A 19,041-nucleotide genomic window follows, 5' to 3' on the forward strand; every position below is an offset into this window, starting at 1 on the left:
TCACCATCTTTGCTTTTGCACTGTGTTTAAACTTGGAACTGGGCTATTTTTAGCCTCAGAAAGCTTATGGTTAATGCTAGGACACCTGTTTATTCTGGATGAACTGGAATCACCTTTGGCAAAGCCCAGAAAGACGATCGGAGGCCCAGGGTCTTAATAGCATGCAGGAGATCAGTGAAAAGAAGAAGAGCCACAGCGAAGTGGTTGCCACCAGTGGGAAAGTCGGAAGCGTTGAAGGATGTGGTTCAAAGAGTGGAGACTTACAAGGATGGAGTGACAGGTGACAGGCGGGGATGCAGAGACCTCAGGTGGGCGGTCCAGGAAAGGATGGGGTGGGACACAGGGTGAGGGAGAAGCCAGCGACACGAATCAGCCTTGGAGTTGGACCCAGGACATGGTGGGTCGTAAGTATTTGTATTTTTTCTCTGAACCTAAGAGTTATACTTCTAATTCAAGATTTCATTATAAACAGACTTTAAAGGAGTTCGGACGTTAATCTTTTTAATGTATAGTTAATATATGAGCCACAGAAAGGAGTTCCAGGGGTTTGCATAACCTGGGCTCCTCACCGCTCAACGGGGTGGCCGAAGAATAACCGTAGCTCTCAAAACTCTTGGACGCTCAGCAGGGCAAAATGAAGCAGATGTTGCCGTGTAAAACTAGTGTAAAATAGAGATCCTCACGTTTAACCAATTAGAAATTAAAACGATCAGACGTACGTCACAGGTCTTTACTGTATGCTGTTTTCTAATTCCCTGAGGTTTCTGTATTTCATGATTAGCTAAAGAAAATAAAATCTCGTTAAGAGTTTTGGCCTGTTTTGTTTTGTTTTGTTTTTTAGGGCTGTATGCTGGCACATGGCGGTTCCCAGGCTAGGGGCTGCACTGGAGCTGTCTCTGCCGGCCTACACCTCAGCCACAGCCATGCTGGATCTGAAACTCGTCTGTGACCTACGCCACAGCTCAGGGCAACGCCAGATCCTTAACCCACTGAGCGAGGCCAGGGATCGAACCCTCGTCCTCATGGATGGATGCTTGTTGAGCCACCGTGGGAACTCCAGTTTTGGTCATTTTGGCCAAGCCCACAACATGTGGATGTTGTCTGGCCGGAGGTCGAACCCGCACCACAGCGGCAACAAGGCCAGAGCCTTACCTTGCTGCGCCACAAAGGAACTCCCTCGCTGGGGTTTTTGACTCATTCAAGGCCTCCCTCCTCGGCCTCCGGCTGTATCTGCAAATTTGTTGCCAAGCCAAAGGATCAGACTACCTGGGCTTAGAAACCGGTGTTTGATTGGCTTATAATCTTAACTCTTTCTCCATTTCACACTGCTACTCTTTGTCTAAAGCCAGAGCTGAGCTTTCTAACATAGCAGACAGACTTCAGGGCTCATTTTCCTTCCAGAAATATGAGAGATGGAGACCCAAACTCTTGGAATTGAGCTTAGATCTTGCCTAGATAGTTTTAGAGTCAGTGTATTTCAGGCAGGGCATAGACGGACAGCGTGGAGTTTTCCAGTGTGAAGCTTCCAGTTTTTCATTGTTGAAATAGAGACCGGGGAAGACTTTGGTCCACTTGCCCTTTGTAAACATTTTTTTCATTAAGGTATAGTCGATTTACAAGGCTCTGTCACTTTCTGCTATACGGCACACTTGCCCTTCCTAATAACTGGCCTATTGAAAAGACCTCTCTCTGTCAACAAAAATGACTGGGCCACTGACCCTTGGTGGCGTTAGAACATTCACATGCTTCTTTGGAAAACAACAACAACTCATGTCGCGTATTTTCAAATACCTGCTTTGGTTGATACTGGTCCTTACCCACTCCGACCATATTCTTTACTTCCAGTACTGGGCATCTCAAAATCCCTTCCTTGCAAGTGGATTCTTGGAGTTCCCGTCGTGGCGCAGCGGAAACCACGAGGTTGTGGGTTTGGTCCCTGGTCTCGCTCAGCAGGTGAAGGATCTGGCGTTGCCATGAGCTGTGATCTGATGTGGCTGTGGCTGTGGTGGAGGCCGGCAGCTGTAGCTCTGATTGGATCCCTAGCCTGGGAACACCTGTATGCTGCAGGTGCAGCCCTAAAAAGACCGAATTAAAAAAAAAAAGTGGGGAGTTCCCATCGTGGTGCAGTGGTTAACGAATCCAACTAGGAACCATGAGGTTGCGGGTTCGATCCCTGGCCTCGCTCAATGGGTTAAGGATCCGGCGTTGCTGTGAGCTGTGGTGTAGGTTGCAGACGCGGCTCGGATCCCACGTTGCTGTGGTTCTGGCGTAGGCCAGTGGCTACAGCTCCAATTGGACGCCTAGCCTGGGAACCTCCATATGCCGAGGGAGCAGCCCAAAGAAATAGCAAAAAAAAAAACAAAAAAAAAAGTGGATTCTTATTTGTGAGCTGAGTTATGAGTCTCCTGACTAGATGAATTCTGGAAGTCAGGCATTGAGAAGGGGGTGCTTGTCTGAAAGGAGCTGTTTCTGACCATTAGTCACGATTTACCAGCGTGCCCAATGGAAAAGATGACTGTGTCAGCTTTACGAAAAGCACTTTTTTCCCTTTTAATTCTCCTTAAAATTAGCTGATGGTAGGCAGAATCCTTTGTATGTAAAAGCAGCTCAGCTCGAGGAGGGCACTCGGACTGTAGAAGCAGCGTTTCTCCTGCCGGGAGGGGTTTTCAGGTGGGGAAGGGGGACCGGAAGTCGGTGGGTGTCACTTGTCCTCAAAGGAGCCCTGTCGCCCTGTAGGTGCATCTGACGTCAGAGGGTACAGAACTTGTCCTCTGAACAGCACGAGTCAACACGCAGACCACAAGAAGAGGGAGAAGATGGGTCTGGGAGGGTGGTTAACAGCCATCTGGATGATTTTCGTGATGGCAACTTTTCTCTCCGGTGGCTCTCTGATTGTTACCCCCCATTAGGGTGAACAGAGAGCGCTGGGTAATGGGGCTACTCATTGCAGGGTTCAGATGTTTGGGAATGGTCATCCTTAGATATGGTGTCACATCATAGCCAGGACGTTAGTCCCACGTGAGCCCTCCCAGGGACCTGGCCGAGGTGTTAACAGACTATACATAGGCTGCCTTCCTGGATGGATCCTTTAACCAAACCTGAACACAAAGCATCTTTGAACTGAGGTTATCTTGTGCCACCTCTTGGTGTCTCCTTCACGTCTCTGGTTTGAGTGAAAACAAGTGTCTTTTCACGTTCCTCAGCTTTGTGGTCACCAGTCTTGCTACACTGGGGATGGACTCCCCACGAGCATTGGATGGAAAATTAGTGAACAGGGGGTTTTACTGCTATAAATGTAGCTCATTGACTTTTTGGTGTACAGCAGGCACAAGACAGCCTGTCCCGGGGCCACAGCTGGTTAAATAGGCAAATTTGTATTCATTTCATGGCATTCACGCAGAGAGTAGACCGTTCTTCCTGACACGGGTCTAAGAAAATAGTCTGAAGTATCACCGGTCTAAAAATATCCACTGGTAAGTCCTGGACACACTACATCGCTGAGAAGAGAGGAAGCAGAGAAAGCTGAGGAAATAACCAGGCATCAGATAAAAAGGAACTGAAATTTAAATATAAAAGCCCTAAAATCTGTAGAAGCAGGAACTTATGTAAATGAGCGCTATAAATGGGCGCTTCTTATGACCCCAGATGTTGATTTCCATATGAACTGTTATCTGTTTCTCCGACACAGATATTACAGGCCTGCTAATATAGAGAATGAGTACTTTTCTGTTTGAATCGTGAATGGTCTAAAATCATTTCTTTTCAGAAGCAGATTTGGGGCATTTGGGGCTTTTTCTTCCTCAGTGAAAACGGCAGGAGGCCATAGTCATTTGTTTTCCTTTTACCTGCCCCTCCCCGTTGTCCCTCCCGGTCCCTTTCAAGGCTTATTGAATCATCGTCTGTAGCAGTAGTGAAAACTGGAAACAGACCAAGCGTTCGTCAGTAAAAGGTGGGTGACTACATGATCGCTGGAGGTAAACTCCCCTAAAAAAGGAACCAGCGCTCCTTAGAGACATGATCGATTCCAGGGAGCAGACAGGAAACCACAGGATGAGCCTGGACTATCTTGTGGTGTCAGAAAGTGAGGAAGTGCTCAGAAAATGATGGGCCCAACTTAGGGCGCTCCCAGCGGCCAGCTCCTGGCTGCCACATGCATTTGGGATCAGGCCTGAATCTCGTAGCAAATGGTAGTAAATTATGTACTCTAAAAAAAACCCTTTTTATTGAAATGAATGATTTATTTTTACAAATGGATTATAGTCCCTTTTATAGCCTTCTGGAAATTGCCCAGTGATATGCAACTGAAGTAAGGCATCCTGTCATCTCATAATGCATATTTTCTACCACAAAAATAGGCAGCCGTGGGGGTAATTTAACACAGTATTTGAAATTAGAATGGTCAGAAAATCTAGGATATGTGGTTGATCTATATGCGTGTGTGTGTGTGTGTGTGTGTAAATATATGTGGACATACACATCCAGGGTGCCCTTCTGGTCCGTCTAAACTGGCAGTTCCACATTTGGCCACCAGGGGGCACTTTGCTGATGTAGGGAAATGTACACGGAAACTGCTCGACCCCAGGATGGAAGGACTATGGACGTATTCCTCCGCAGAGCCTTGATTGGCAACCCCCTGGGGCCCACTGAAAGCGTTCCTCTGGCTGAGCAGGTACTATGCTCCTATCCTGGGCTTGAGGGGCTTGAGATTTAAATTATTCTGAGACTGAGGCTTTCAGTACAGGCGTGAGCAGGCCACTGGCCAGGGTCGGGTGAGCTGTACTCCGGGGCAGTGCACCCGATGCAGGCTCTGTCAGGATGCTGGACCCCTTCCGGTCAGGACTGAGAGAGGTGCGCTTGGTCCGCCAGTGAATCCCAAGCCTGGCACAGCACTCGGGGCTTAGTGAGCGTGCTGAAGGAACAAGTAAATATCTTCCTTCTTTGAAAATAACTTAGAGGAGGAATTCCTGTTGTGGTTCAGCGGGTTAAGAACCCAACTAGCGTTCAATCCCTGGCCTCGTTCAGTGGGTTAAGGATCCAGCGTTGCCATGAGCTATGGTGTAGGTCACAGATTCGGCTCGGTTCTGGCGTTGCTGTGGCTGTAGCTCCGATTCGACCCCTAGCCTGGGAACCTCCATATGCCGCGGCTGTGGTCCTAAAGAGAAACAAATAAATAAAAAAGAGTAGAGTATTAGGTATGCTTTTGTGTGTACTGCTGCCTGATCATAGGGCATAATCAAGAGAGTTTGGACTAGCTTCCAGAGCCTGAACAGGTTTCGGTATCTTTTGCAGTGATCATGTAACTCTTAGATTCTCTCTACACTCTTACCTAGAACACCCCGGGGCTCAGGACCGCCTGTGGACTTGCTCTGCCATAGCTCAGGCAGTTGCAGGCACAAGAATATGGCTTTTGGGGAGTTCCCGTCATGGCACAGAGGAAACCAATCCGACTAGGAACCATCAGGTTTCGGGTTCGATCCCTGGCCTTGATCAGTGGGTTAAGGATCTGGTGTTGCCATGAGCTGTGGTGTAGGCTGCAGATGTGGCTTGGATCCTGCATTGCTGTGGCTGTGATGTAGGCCAGCAGCTACAGCTCCGATTCGACCCCTAGCTTGGGAACCTCCATATGCCTCGGGTGCGGCCCTAAAAAGACAAATACATATATGGCTTTTGCATTCAAATACTGCCTCTGGGTTCAAATCCTGATCCTGCTACTCATTAGCCCTGAGACCTTCAATAATTATATGAACCTTTTGAGTCTTATCTGCAAAATGGGCATGTGGATCCTGATATTCCTCATTTATCCAGTCAAGCAACATATTTTTTAGGTCCTCCTGCATGTCGCCCTGCTCTCCAAGAGTTTACAGCCATGTCTGTAAGTGTTTCACGTATTAGGTAAGAATGTATCTAAACTTGAACTCTTGTAGTGATGGGAGCCCAGGGTATGTGAATGCGTTTACTCCCGCTGAACCTTGTGCTTAAAAATGGTGAAGGTGAGGGAGTTCCCTGATGGTCTAGTGGTTAGGACTCAGCATTTTCATCACTGTAGCCTGGGTTCAATCCCTGCTCTGGGAATTGAGATCCCACATCAAGCATCACTACATGCCGTAGCACCGCCCCCCCAAACAAAAAGTGGTGAGGGTGACACATTTCATGCTATGCACATTTTTTCAATTACATACAGTAAAATGCAAGAAAATATATCTCTAAAAAAGCGAGTATGATGCCTGGCACAAAGTAGGCAGCTGGTAAACATTTCCCTTTGTTTTGTTTTGTTTTGTTTTTCTCGCGGATGGCTACTGGCAAGCTGTAAATACAACAGCTACCCGAGTTTCACCCCATTAGAAGGGCTTGCTTCTGGCAGCATTTTCTGGTTGCATGAGTGGAGTGGGGAACCTGAGCCTTGAGTCTCTGTCATCAAGGGACTGACCCCACAGATTTGGTGAACCAGGACACAAGCAAACCTGGTTTCTTTCTTTGTCCACGTGTTTTTATCCAGAGCCTGTCTTCATTCTGAAACGTGAGAGAGAATTCTAGAAGCTTCTTTCAGGTAGCATTCATCAGGCTGTGAGAGTTTATTTCCTCCAGGATGATGTCTGAGAAACGGGAAGGCGTCCCCTAAGCCTGTTCCGAGCTGGAGGCAAGAAGTCAGGATGCGCCACGTAGAAGGCCTGTCAGTCTTCTGCCATCTGTGCGCCCGTTCGCTGGACTCGTTGTGGCAGCGTGTTTGCATCCCAGAAAAAGGAAAATTCCGTCCGATCGTCCCTGTCCTCACCCACGCCCTGACACAGCAGACAGAGGCTGAGAAATGACAGTTCTAAGGTCCTCAGAAAGCGGGTGTGAGCTGGGAAGCGGCTGCTGATACGGTTCCGGGGCACACCTGGCGAGCCGCTCCTTCGGGGACGTGCTCAGGCCTGAGTGTGTTGGAGCTTCAGCTCCCTCGGTGCCAGGAAGACGTAACCTTGCTTGCGTGTCACCCATATGTTAGCATAGGACCGAAACCTCTGGTTCTGAATGGAAATAAGATAGTGTCTTTTGCTCTATGGAATTCCCGCTGTGGCTCAAGGGGGTTGGCGGTATCACGGCAGCGCCTGGGCGCAGGTTACATTCCTGGCTGGGCACAGTGGGTTAAGGATCTGGCATTGCTGCATCTGTGGCATAGGTCACAACTGCAGCTTGGATCTGATCCCTGGCCCAGGAATGCCACATGCTGCAGGGCGACCAAAAGTGAAACAAAGAGATACTTCTTTCGCTTTAAACATGACACAGTATGGATGCCACTAGAGATTATCATACTGAGTGGAGTGGGTCAGAAAGAGAAAGATGAATACCGTATGATACCACTTATAAGTGGAATCTAAAACAAACTTATAGGAGTTCCCGTTGTGACTCAGCAGTTAACGAACCTGACTAGCATCCGTGAGGTTGCAGGTTCGATCCCTGGCCTTACTCAGTGGGTTAAGAATCCAGCATTGCCGTGAGCTGTGTTGTAGGTTGCAGACACGGCTCAGAAACTGCGTTACTGTGGCTGTGGCGCAGGCCAGCAGCTGTAGCTCCAATATGACCTTTGGCCTGGGAGCTTCCATATGCCGCAGGTGTGGCCCTAAAAAGCAGGAAAAAAAAAAAAGACAAGTAAAACAAACTTATCTATAAAGCATAAACAGACTCACAAACAAAGAGAATAGACCTGTGGTTGCCCAGGCAGGGGTGGGGAGGGCGTGAGATAGACGGGAAGTTTGGGGTTTGTACGTGCAAACTATTACGTTTAGATTGGATAAACAGCAAGGCCCACTGTACAGCACAGGGAACTATATCCGGTCTCCTGGGATAGACAAGGATGGAAAATAATATTTAGAAAAGAATGTGTGTGTATACACACACACACACACACATATATTTACATAACTGGGTCACTTTGCTGTACAGCAGAACTTGGCACAACATTGTAAATCAACTATACTTTAATTTTTGAAAATATGACACAGTCATGGTGTGTGTCTTAAGAAGGTTCTGTAGGCAAGAGAAAAAGTTCATTAATGCCTTCCTAAGAACAAAGAGTGAGTGGAGACATAGGTTAGTGTTTTCAGATCTTTTAATGCCTGGTACTTTAAGCCTCTCATCGTCTCTGGATTAAGAGGCTATATCCAGGAGCATCTTAGAGAAAGACGCCAGTAGAATGTGTGCAAACCTCCACTCTGCTCCCAGGACCTGTGTGACTTCGGGGGCTATCATTGAACTGCTCGCGACCTGAGCGTCCTTATCTGCGAAAAGGGACCAGCCACCTCTCCCTCGCAGGGCTATTCCAAGGGTCACTGAAATTATGTATGTAAAGAGCTTAGCCTAGTGCCTGGCACCTAGTAAGCGCTCAGTAAATGATCGTTTTAAAAGCGAAGGAGTTCCCATTGTGGCTCAGCAGCAACGAGCCTGACTGGTGCCCATGAGGATGCCTGGCATCCTCAGTGCATTAAAGGATCCCTGGCCTCACTCAGTGCATTGAAGGATCGGGCCTTGCCGTGAGCTGCGGTGTAGGTCGCAGACGCAGCCCAGAGCTGGTGGTGGTGTGGCTGTGAATCTGATTCGACCCCTAGCCTGGGACCTTCCATATGCTGTGGGTGTGAAAGAGAAAAGTAAATAAATAAATAAGAGCGAAGATGACAGGAAGCTTGGAGTCACTAAGCTTTGTGGTCTCACCTGGCCTCGAGAAGAAGGGGAGGCCACTCTAAGAGCAGAGAAATACCTTCTTCAGTTCGCCTGTTTCTCCTGTTTCCTCCATCTTCCCTGTCATCTCTGAACTGACAAATTACATGGGTCCGTCAAGATCCCAGTTGAAGTACCACCTCCTCCATGCCGCCTTCCAGGTTACCTCAGCCAGAAGCCATCACTTCCTTTCTAGTTGCCCTTTTTGTGGCATTTCTCTGGGTTTGGTGTTACCGTTATTTACGTGACTGTCATCTGCTCCCAGGAGTTCCCATCATGGTGCAGCAGAAACAACTCTTGACGCGGAACCATGAGGTCGTGGGTTTGATATCTGGCCTCGATCAGTTAGTTAAAGATGCGGCGTTGCCGTGAGCTGTGGTGTAGGCCGCAGACGCGGCTGGGTTCTGGCATTGCTGCGGCTCTGACGTAGGCTGGCAGCTACAGCTCCCTTTGGACCCCTAGCCTGGGAACCTCCATGTGCCCTGAGTGTGGCCCTAAAAATAGAAAATAATGATAATAATGAATATGCTGCTTCCTGAAAGAACAGGACCTTATCTTTTCCACTTTGCGTCTCTCCTTACGGCAGCACTGAGTGTTTCTGGTGGACTCTGACTGAGTCAATGAAAGGCCACTAAGGAGTTCCCTGGTGGCTCAGTCAGTTAAGGATCTGGCATTTTCACTACTGTGGCTGTGGTTGCTGCTGTAGCCTGGGTTTGATCCCTGGCCCCGGGAACTTCCTTATGCCACAGGTGCAGCCCCCGGAAAAGGCCACTAAGACAGAAGGCAGGTAGGAGCTTACAAACAAGATGTTTCCCCTAAAGAGATTTTCAGTGGTTTTCTTTGGGGAAGGGAGAGATAAGGAAGAGTTAGAAATTTAGGAGTGTGGAGTTCCCATCATGGCCCAGTGGTGAACGAATCCGACTAGGAACCATGAGGTTGCAGGTTCGATCCCTGGCCTCACTCAGTGGGTTAAGGATCTGGCGTTGCCATGAGCTGTGGTGTAGGTCACAGATGGCGGCTCTGATCCCACGTTGCTGTGGCTGTGGTGTAGGCTGGTGGCTACAGCTCCAATTTGACCCCTAGCCTGGGAACCTCCATATGCTGTGGGTGTGGCCCTGGAAAAAGCCAAAAAGAAAGAAAAAAAAAAGGAAGAGTGGGTTTATTATACTCTGAAGGATGGCGTGTGTGTGTGTGAGTTGTGTACACACACACTTGATCCCACCTGTACCTCTCCCTGAGCACTGAGTGTCATTGCCAGTTATCCTCACATGTAATGTTCTCAGTGGAAGACACAGACCACTAGCCTTTTTCCCCCTTTCTTCCCAAGCTTTTCCTTTTTCAGGGGGAGGATATGCAGAAAAATGGACACCAAGTGAGTGGAAAACCTGTGTTTTTTTTAAACTCAGGTAGGCGCTGGGGATAACGCCCATGTACCCGTGCAAATGAATACGATTAACTTTGCTACTCCAGAAAAAAATGTTAATCCGAAAGTCATTTATTTTGGCTTTAGAATAGACAAGCATTTGTGTCGGGGTTTCCTGCCTAATTACTTTTTGCTTAAGCTTATTTTAAAATTGTTCTAAATTCCTTTAGTGTGACAGCCCAGCAAGTAGGGGGTGGAGCAATGGGCCAGGCGCGATCGGCGCTAGGATTTCAGCTTTCCTTATAAAAGCCTCCCGACACGCTGCACGCAGGAGAGCAAAACTGGAATCAGCTTTCTGGGGAGCAATTTGGCAAAAACAGTTTTTAAAGCCTTCAAAACATGCTTATTACTCTTTGATCCAGTAATTCCACTTCTAGGAATTTGTCCGAAGGAAATAATCAAACAGGCCTGCAGAAATATAGGGACAAGGCATTGACCATGGCATTTATAGCAGCAAAAAAGAAAAGTAAAACCAGCTGAAAACACTGAATACTGTGGAAGGGGTTCCCGTATATGCTCCTGTCTCTGCTGTGTGTACTGATATTGTCAGTTGTAGGCTTTTTAAATATTTGCCACATCTTTCTAAGTGGGAGACAGTAAAATAGTGTGTGCAGTTTGAAACGGTGCCCGGCTGTAGTGGGAGGGAGGGAGGCCTGTCCAAAAAGACATGTCCTGGAGCTCCCTGGTGGCTCCGCAAGTTAAGGATCCAGCATTGTCACTGCTGGGGCTCAGGTTCCATCCCTGGCCCAGGAACGTCTGGATGCCTAGGGCCTGGCCATAAAGACATATTCTGTGGTATGAACTTTGGTCTTGCTGAGTGGGGACATTATGACTGATTCTGTACATCTTTTTTTTTTTTCCTTTCTTTCTTTCTCCCTTCCCTTCCCATCCCATCCCGTCCCATCCCGTCCCATCCCGTCTTTTCAGGGCAGCATATGGAGGTTCCCATATGCTAGTTGGCTAGGGGTCCAACTGGAACTGTAGCTGCCGGCCTGCACCACAGCCACAGCAACGCCAGATCCAAGCTGCATCTGCAACCTACACCGCAGCTCATGGCAATGCTGGATCCTGAACCCACTGAGCGAGGCAGGGATCAAACCCCAAACCTCATGGTTCCTAGTCGGCTTCGTTCCCCCTGTGCCACTACAGGAACTCCCCATCTTTATGTTTTTCAAGTTTTCTTCTCGAACATGTATTGCTTTGTAATTAGAGAACAGACAACTATCGGGAGTCACTATTACGGCTCAGTGGGTTAAGAACCCAACTAGACAAAGAAAGAACAAAGAAAAAAACAACTGTTGTGTAACTAAAACAACATGTGCTGAAGCTGTCCGTAAAAAGGTAAAGTGTCGCTCCGTCGGTCCTCTCACTGCACATCTGATGGTCGGATTAAACGTATTTCCTTAAGGGTCAGCTGGAGCACCAGCAGGCACACCGAATCCATAAAGTCAGATGCGCCGTAGGTTCGATTATGTTTCCCAAGTAATCTAGCCGCATTCAGCAAAGATCTGTGAAGGCACAGAGTTTCACGTGAATATCCTGTTCTCGGACGCCAGCCTTGGGTAGACTCTCGGGAACTAGGAGCACCACGGTTTTTGCACAAGCTCCAAACACAAGTAGGTTTTCTGTGAGTCATATGTAAAAAATGTTTATTGCCCAAATTATATTCTAAGAATCCTGGGAACCTTTTAAATCACTTGTAATCTTCAAAAGCAATTCCCAATTAAGTTTTTTATAACTGTTTCCTTCCTTCCTTCCTTCTTTTCTTTCTTTCTTTCGTTCTCCTGCTTTTAGGGCTGCACCCACGGCATATAGAAGTTCCCAGGCTAGGGGTTGAATCAGAGCTACAGCTGGTGGCCTACACCACAGCCACAGCAACGCCAGATCCTTAACCCACTGAGTGAGGCCAGGGATCAAACCTGCGTCCTCGTGGATCCTCGTCGGGTTCATTACCGCTGAGCCACCACAGGGACTCCTACTGATTCCCGCTTCTTATCTCCTCATTATCCTCAGCTCAGACCTGCACACCCAGATGTCCACACGGGGAAAGGGAGTGAAAGCATCTGGAGGATGGCAGATAATCACAAGCCTCTGATGACCCCAAAGAGCCCTTGGCTCCCATTTAAAAAACAACAACAAAAAAACCCTCTGCTTTCTGTGATCAGCTGCAGAGGAAACTTGTTCTCCACTGTTTGCAGGCGTCTGCTCTGCACACATGATCAGGTCTGCTGGTGTTTGCAGTTCCTAAATTCCTCCGACGCCATGTGGCTTCGCCGAAGGAAAAGCCCGGCGGGTCCGGCTGCCCCGTGGTGTAAGGTCAGATGGAAAAGCCTTTTGTGATTAACTCGGCCACCATGTGTCCCTTGGTATTTGGAACTTCAGTGGGAGTTTTTATTAGTTGTCCGCATTTCGAATGCCGACTCACCTAAGCTTCGTCAAATGGGGAAAGCAGATAAATGTTTTGGACGCCAAGTCGGATCCCAGTTCTACCACTGGCTGTGACCTTGAATGGGTTCATTTAATACGGTTCTCGGTCTTTCTAAACACACCGTCTCCTCCGCTTTGTTCCCTGCCACAGTTTCCTTACGCGGCTCCTCCTCCCCAAGAACCAGTGAAGACGCTGAGAAGCCTGATCAACATCCGGAAGGACACCCTGAGGCTCGTCAAGTAAGTTCGAGTTCGAGGCCAGGTTCCAGGGGCAGCTGACGCCCCAGGAGACGCACAGAGCAGTTTCTGCCAGACCCAGAGCCCGTCCTGCAGGCCTCCAGGGGGTGGGCTGCCTGGATTCGGTGTCTCTGCCCTTGAACTTGTTGAGAAGGTCGGTGTTGGTGAAGAACCATGGCTTCCCAGGAGGCCGTCGTCAGCACCTGGACCTGATGAACGTTCCAAGAAAAGAATTGCTGGGGGAGAGGGTGAATTTTGCAGATACCTGGACAAGCCTGTGTGCAAATGGGCTATTTGGGAGTTCCTGCTGTGGCACAGAGGGTTGAGGATATGGCCTTGTCCCTGCAGTGGCTCAAGTTGCCATGGAGGTGCAGGTTCGATCCCCAGCCCAGCACAGTGGGTTAAGGATCTGGCGTTGTCACAGCTGTGGAGCAGGTTGCAGCTGTGGCTCAGATTCAATCTTTGGCCCAGGAACGTCCTTATGCTCCAAGTGCTGCCAAGAGAAAGGGGGGCGGGGGAGAGATACTTGAACTTGGCACAGGAAATCCTTATTTTATTGCTCATGTTTACCTCTCCACGTGTTTACTTTCTGAGCATCCTCTGGTGCCCTGGGCTGTGGTTTAATCACCGACATCCATATGAGTGTTCATGCACATCTGCCTCCGTTGTGCTGTCCCTGAGCCAGCGGGATTTTTAAGCCAAGGCTGCCAACTAGATAGCACGTCCGTCTGCTGATTTTTACCAGTTCCCTGGGGACAGATTAGGTTAGGGCAACCCGGAGGGCCCGCATTTCCCCGAATGGACAAGGAAGATGACTCAGAGACTGTTATGTGCTTGTCGAGATCAGGAGGTTTCTTTCTCTCTGATCATGTAAAAAAAGATAACTACCTCGGAGTTCTCTGGTGGTTCAGTGAGCAGAGGGCACAGCGTTGTCACTGCTGTGCCAAGGTTTCAATCCATGGCCCAGGAATTTCTGCATGCCCCAGGAGTGGTGTGTATATGTAATCCATTGATATATGTGTATATATATAATTCCTGGTCCACAGTTCGTTCATTTAAAGTGTACAGTTTTGGGGGGTTTTTTGTTTTTTTAGGGCCACACCTACAGTATATGGAGGTTCCCAGGCTAGGGGTCGCATTGGAGCCACAGCTGCTGGCCTACACCACAGCCACGGCATTGCGGGATCGGAGCCACATCTGCCGAGAGACGGGGACGGGGGGAGAGAGAGAGAAGAAGGAAGGGAGGAAGGAAAGGAGAAAGAAAGAAAGGTTTCTCTCTCCATTGAAGCCCTTTTCAAGAAGTTACTGAGAGTTGTGCTCCAGTAAAACGAGAGTGTAACCCAAGAGCGAAGAAGCCAGGAGGTATGGGAGACGCTGTTCTGCGGGTGGGAGGCAGAGGGGACTCACAGGGAGACTCCAGGACGGTGGCAGTGAGCAGGAATGCAGGGCTCCGGGTCCAGATGGAGCAGGTCAGGGGGCTCCAGGAGGGACCTGCTCCAAAGGACAAAGTGCATGAGTTCCCTGGTGGCTCAGCAGGTTAAGGATCTAGCATTGTCGCCCCTGTGGTGTGGGTTCCACCCACTTTAAACAATCAACAGTGAGGGCATTCCCATTATGGCGCAGTGGTAACGAACTTGACGAGCATCCATGAGGACGCAGGTTCGATCCCTAGCCCTGCTCAGTGGGTTAAAGGCCCCGGCATTGCCCTAAGCCAAGGTATAGGTTGCAGATACGGCTCGGATCTGGTGTTGCTGTGGCTGTGGTATAGGCCTCAGCTGCAGCTCCAATTCAGCCCCTAGCCTGGGAACGTCCATATGCAGCAGGGGTGGCCGTTAAAAAAAACCCTTTTGTTAAAATAAAATGTTAACTTGCTGCCCCGAAATGCTGCGTCTTTGTGGTTTTCCAGGTGTGCCGAGGAAGTGAAGGCCCCGGGCGATGAGGCCGGCAGAGCCAGAGTCCACTACAATGTGGAGTTCACCTTTGACACCGACGCTCGGGTGGCCATCACCATCTATTATCAGGCCACCGAAGAATTCCAGAGCGGCATTGCCAGGTAAGACCAAGGGGCCAGGCGAGCCGTTTCCTTCCCAGACATGCTGGGGCCCCAGCCGGGTGCACTCACCTGCGGGGCAGCACGTTCTTTTCTGTAACCAGGTGAGATCTGGTTCCTGACCTGCGGTGGTCTTCTACGCAGCCGCACTGTGCCACCTTTGCCCTTCAAACTATGCCATCCTGGCAGAGGGACAGACAGCAGCATCGCCCTGCGGGTCATGGAGAAGCTGTTAAAGATCTGTTAAGCTTCCTTTCTGTGTGTGGGTGTAAGAAATAAGTTATTGGTTTTTTGGTTTTTGTCTTTTCAGGGCCGCACCAGCGCCGTATGGAGGTTCCCAGGCTAGGGGTCTGATCGGAGCTGCAGCCATCAGCTTACACCACAGCCACAGCAACGCCAGATCCGAGCCGTGCCTACCACCTACACCACAGCTCACGGCAACGCTAGATCCTTAACCCACTGAGAGAGACCAGGGATCGAACCCGTGTCTTCATGGATGCTAGTCAGATTCGTTTCCACTGAATCACAATGGGAGCTCTGATTTTTTATTTATTTATTTATTTATTTTTTGTCTTTTAGGGGCACACCCGCGGCATGTGGAGGTTCCCAGGCTAGGGGTCAAATCAGAGCTACAGCTGCCGGCCTCCACCACAGCCACTGCTATACCGGATCTGAACCACATCTGCAACCTACACTACAGCTCTTAGAAACACCAGATCCTTAACCCACTGAGCAAGGCCAGGGATCGAACCCAAGTCCTCATGGATACTAGTCAGGCTCATTAACCACTGAGCCACAACGGGAGCTCCAATCAATAAGTTTTAGGGAGTTCCCGTCGTGGCGCAGTGGTTAACAAATCCGACTAGGAACCATGAGGTTGTGGGTTCGGTCCCTGCCCTTGCTCAGTGGGTTAACGATCCGGCGTTGCCGTGAGCTGTGGTGTAGGTTGCAGACGCGGCTCAGATCCCATGTTGCTGTGGCTCTGGCGTAGGCCGGTGGCTACAGCTCTGATTCGAGCCCTAGCCTGGGAACCTCCATATGCCGTGGGAGCGGCCCAAGAAATAGCAAAAAGAAAAAAAAAAAAAAGTTTTAATGCATTACCAAGCAAGGGCAAAGGAAAGGAATTATAAAGGAGATCCTTTTTTTCCCCTTTTTTCCTCCCCTCCCCCACACCTCACCCCCCCCTCCCCTCCCACCCCCCCGCCACTTCCTTTCTTTCCCTTTCCTAAAACCCGCTGGCAGTTGAGAACAGGCATGGGACGGAGGAAGCTGTCAGGTCATCTGGCCCCATAGTAACTTGCGCTCTGCTCCCCACTTTGACCCACAGCTACATTCCCAAAGACAGCAGCCTGCAGTCGGAGACGGTGCACTACAAGCGTGGGGTGTGCCAGCAGTTCTGCCTGCCCTCCCACACCGTGGACCCCTCCGAGTGGGCCGAGGAGGAGGTGAGCTGCCGGCCGGGGGACAGAGTGCAGGGCAGGGTCCGCACACAGACACACGGGGCACGGGAGCTGCTCAGGACCCAGCCGGAGGCAGAGCGCCAGCCTGGGTGTCGTGGTCCGTGCGGCCCTTCTGCCTGGCAAGGTCTTCACGCCCTGGAATGGTTCTCCTCTCCCACAGTAGCCGCTGGCCTAGGACATTCTGGGAAAGCTGGGCTCCAAGGAGGGAGCTGCAGGCAGAAGCCTCTCCACCCATGAGATGCTTACGGAGAGACCGGCGGCCCGAGGCAGTTTCCGAGTGGGGAGCAGAGATGAGGGTCAGGCCTCCTGACAAGCCTCCCCCTCTGGTGGATTCCCCTGCCCTCTAAACGTGCTGAGTCCCTTTTTCTTTTCCTTCCAGCTCAGCTTCGACCTGGACAGAGAGGTTTACCCGTTGGTGGTCCATGCCGTGGTGGACGAAGGAGACGGTACGGGCGCCTCCTGTCTGCTGCGGCTTCTGCAGCACACGGTCCTGGCAGCGGCTGCGGCCTAACACCCACAGGTTCCTCCGCGGGTGTCGGCCCGGGGTTTCCTGCTCCCAAGCTCCTCGGGCAACAAGCCTCCTGTAGGGCGACAGCCAGGGGGCCCGTTCTGCAGGACGGCGGGGAGTCGGGGCGGCGGGCGGAACAGAGCTGTGTTGTCGGCCTTCTCCTTCTTCATCCCTGTGCCTTCCTTTCTTTCAGAGTATTTTGGCCACTGCCATGTCCTGCTGGGCACTTTTGAAAAGGTCAGTGGGTACCGTGTGGGCCTCGCTTTGGTACGTGTGGCACTCTCTTTCCCGGGAGGAGGCATGGAGTTTGTTTGCTGGCTGCCTGGGCGCGGCCGGGCGGGGCATTAGGGCAGCAGCACCAACTTGGGCACAACCTTCGATTCCTTAGGCCTGGTTTCCTCTCTTTAAAGCCGAAGGGCTGGACTCTGTGCTTGGAAGATCCTCCAGTGTTAGGTGTCCACGCCGGCCGGGGAGCAGGGGGTGTCCCAGAACGTGTATAATTGAGCAAAGTAGCAAAAGAACAGCCGGGGGGCCCCTTGTCCTCCTCCCTCGTCGTAACTGTCGTGTTTTCACCCCAGCACACGGACGGGACTTTCTGCGTCAAGCCCCTCAAGCAGAAACAAGTCGTAAGTGTCGAGGCCGGGCTCTTGCCCCTTCCCGTCCCCTTCTTCACTCTTTCGCTAAGCCCTCTTCTTTCCCTTCCACCTTTTTTTTTTTTCCCCCTTTTTAAATCAAAGAAGAAAAGCAAAAAGGAGTGCTTTTCTGTGTTTGAAACTGCTTGGGTGGCCTGAAAGGAATACTGAGTTTTGGTGTCCGGGTTCCAGTGTTGGGGCTGAGGCTGCCGTTATCTGAGCAGAGGACTCAGAAAAGCAAAGGACAAGATTTGTCTCCTGGGGGGGTTTAGAGAGAACTCTTTTGATTTAAAATGCCAGGGGGAGCGGCATTTCCAACGAAAGGCTGAGAGCACCGGGGTCCAGCTCAGGGCCAGCCAGAGCCCTTGGCTGAACTTGTCTCAATGTTCCTTTCCCGGGATTCAGAGTTTGCTGGCCATCGGCCGCCTTCCAGAATGACCTGCAAGTTACGCATGTCTGCTGGAAGTTGTCATTTTTTTGTTTGTTTGTTTGTTTGTTTTTTGTCTTTTCCAGGGCCACACCCATGGCATATGGAGGTTCCCAGGCTAGGGGTCTAATCACAGCTGTTGCTGCCGACCTACGCCTCACTGGAAGTTTTAACACCCCCCACCCCCATCCCCAGCCGGCCATGTGCCATCACCTCCCTTTCACCCTGGCAGAGGTGGGGGAAGACAAAGAGGCGTGGAGGGGAGAGTGGCGTCAGTGACACTGCCAGGGGAGGGTGAGCCATCATACAGAGGGTGTGAAGCCATCGGGTGAGGACATGGTGGGCTTGGTTGAGATGCCAAGAAAGCACCCCCTTCCCCCCCAGCACATCCATGACAGATACCCGAAACTGTGCATTATTCATCCTTTGGGGTATCAAGTGCACTCTGCCCTTAATGACGTCGATAGTAGTCTGTAATACTTTAGTATGAATTTGTTGATAGTGTCCTTTCCAATATAATCGCTCTGTTAAAGCAAGGTGTCTTTGTTTTTCGTTTTGTTTTTTTTTTCTTTTTGTAGCCACACCTGCAGCATATGGAAGTTTCTGGGCTAAAGGTTGAATCAGAGCTGCAGCTGCAGACCTACACCCCAGCCACAGCAACATGGCATCCGAGCTACATCTGTGACCTATGCTGCAGCTTGCGGCCATGCCAGATCCTTAACCCACTGACTGAGGCCGGGGATCAGACCTGCATCTTCACTGAGGCTAGTCAGGTTCTTAGCCTTTTGAGGTACAATAGTTACTCCCTAAAGCAACTTTTAAGAGAGGCCAAGACGAAAACAGATTCTGAGCCCGGGGAGCTGCCTGGAAAGGCCATGCCTCCTTGATTTGCTTCAGGGGGAGGCCTCTTCCCCAGGGGCCCGGATAGGGTGAAAGGCCAGGGTAGCTCCATGAGAACGGCTTAGCTCTTTTCTCGTTGCCGGACTGGCGTTAGCAACAGACTTTGTCAGACTGGAGAGTGGGATATGTAAAACCCCAGACAGGCTGGGTCTTAGGGGAGAGTCTCACTGGGGACAGAGGCCAGGCAGAGAGAGGAGTGGGCTGGCCTAAACAGGGGACGGGCCAGCCTTGGCACTGACATGGCTAGGCTGCTGGGACTGGGACTAGGCATTGAAGTTGAGGT

The 19,041-nt window shown here is 50.4% G+C and overlaps 1 protein-coding gene across 22 annotated transcripts in view; it reads left to right on the forward strand.

The window, feature by feature from the left end:
• The window catches only part of RNF157 (ring finger protein 157), a 78,507-nt gene that overhangs the window by 38,130 nt on the left and 21,336 nt on the right, over positions 1–19,041 (forward strand). For 13 of the 22 annotated variants that reach the window (XR_007131586.1, XR_007131588.1, XM_047756671.1 and 10 more), the window contains exons 3-9: positions 12,131–12,433; positions 12,696–12,784; positions 14,688–14,834; positions 16,159–16,276; positions 16,671–16,737; positions 16,993–17,036; positions 17,378–17,425. Coding sequence is in view for 20 of the 22 variants with exons in the window: in XM_047756671.1 (XP_047612627.1) it covers positions 12,131–12,433; positions 12,696–12,784; positions 14,688–14,834; positions 16,159–16,276; positions 16,671–16,737; positions 16,993–17,036; positions 17,378–17,425 (816 nt within the window). In the remaining 2 variants the exon portion in view is untranslated. Of the gene's footprint in view, positions 1–286; positions 405–4,430; positions 4,670–11,261; positions 11,734–12,130; positions 12,434–12,695; positions 12,785–14,687; positions 14,835–16,158; positions 16,277–16,670; positions 16,738–16,992; positions 17,037–17,377; positions 17,426–19,041 lie in introns of those variants that run through there. The other 9 variants (XM_047756683.1, XM_047756684.1, XM_047756686.1 and 6 more) reach the window with 7 other exon arrangements.

Source organism: Phacochoerus africanus, chromosome 14 (assembly GCF_016906955.1).
Source record: "Phacochoerus africanus isolate WHEZ1 chromosome 14, ROS_Pafr_v1, whole genome shotgun sequence".
Classification (NCBI taxonomy): domain Eukaryota; kingdom Metazoa; phylum Chordata; class Mammalia; order Artiodactyla; family Suidae; genus Phacochoerus; species Phacochoerus africanus.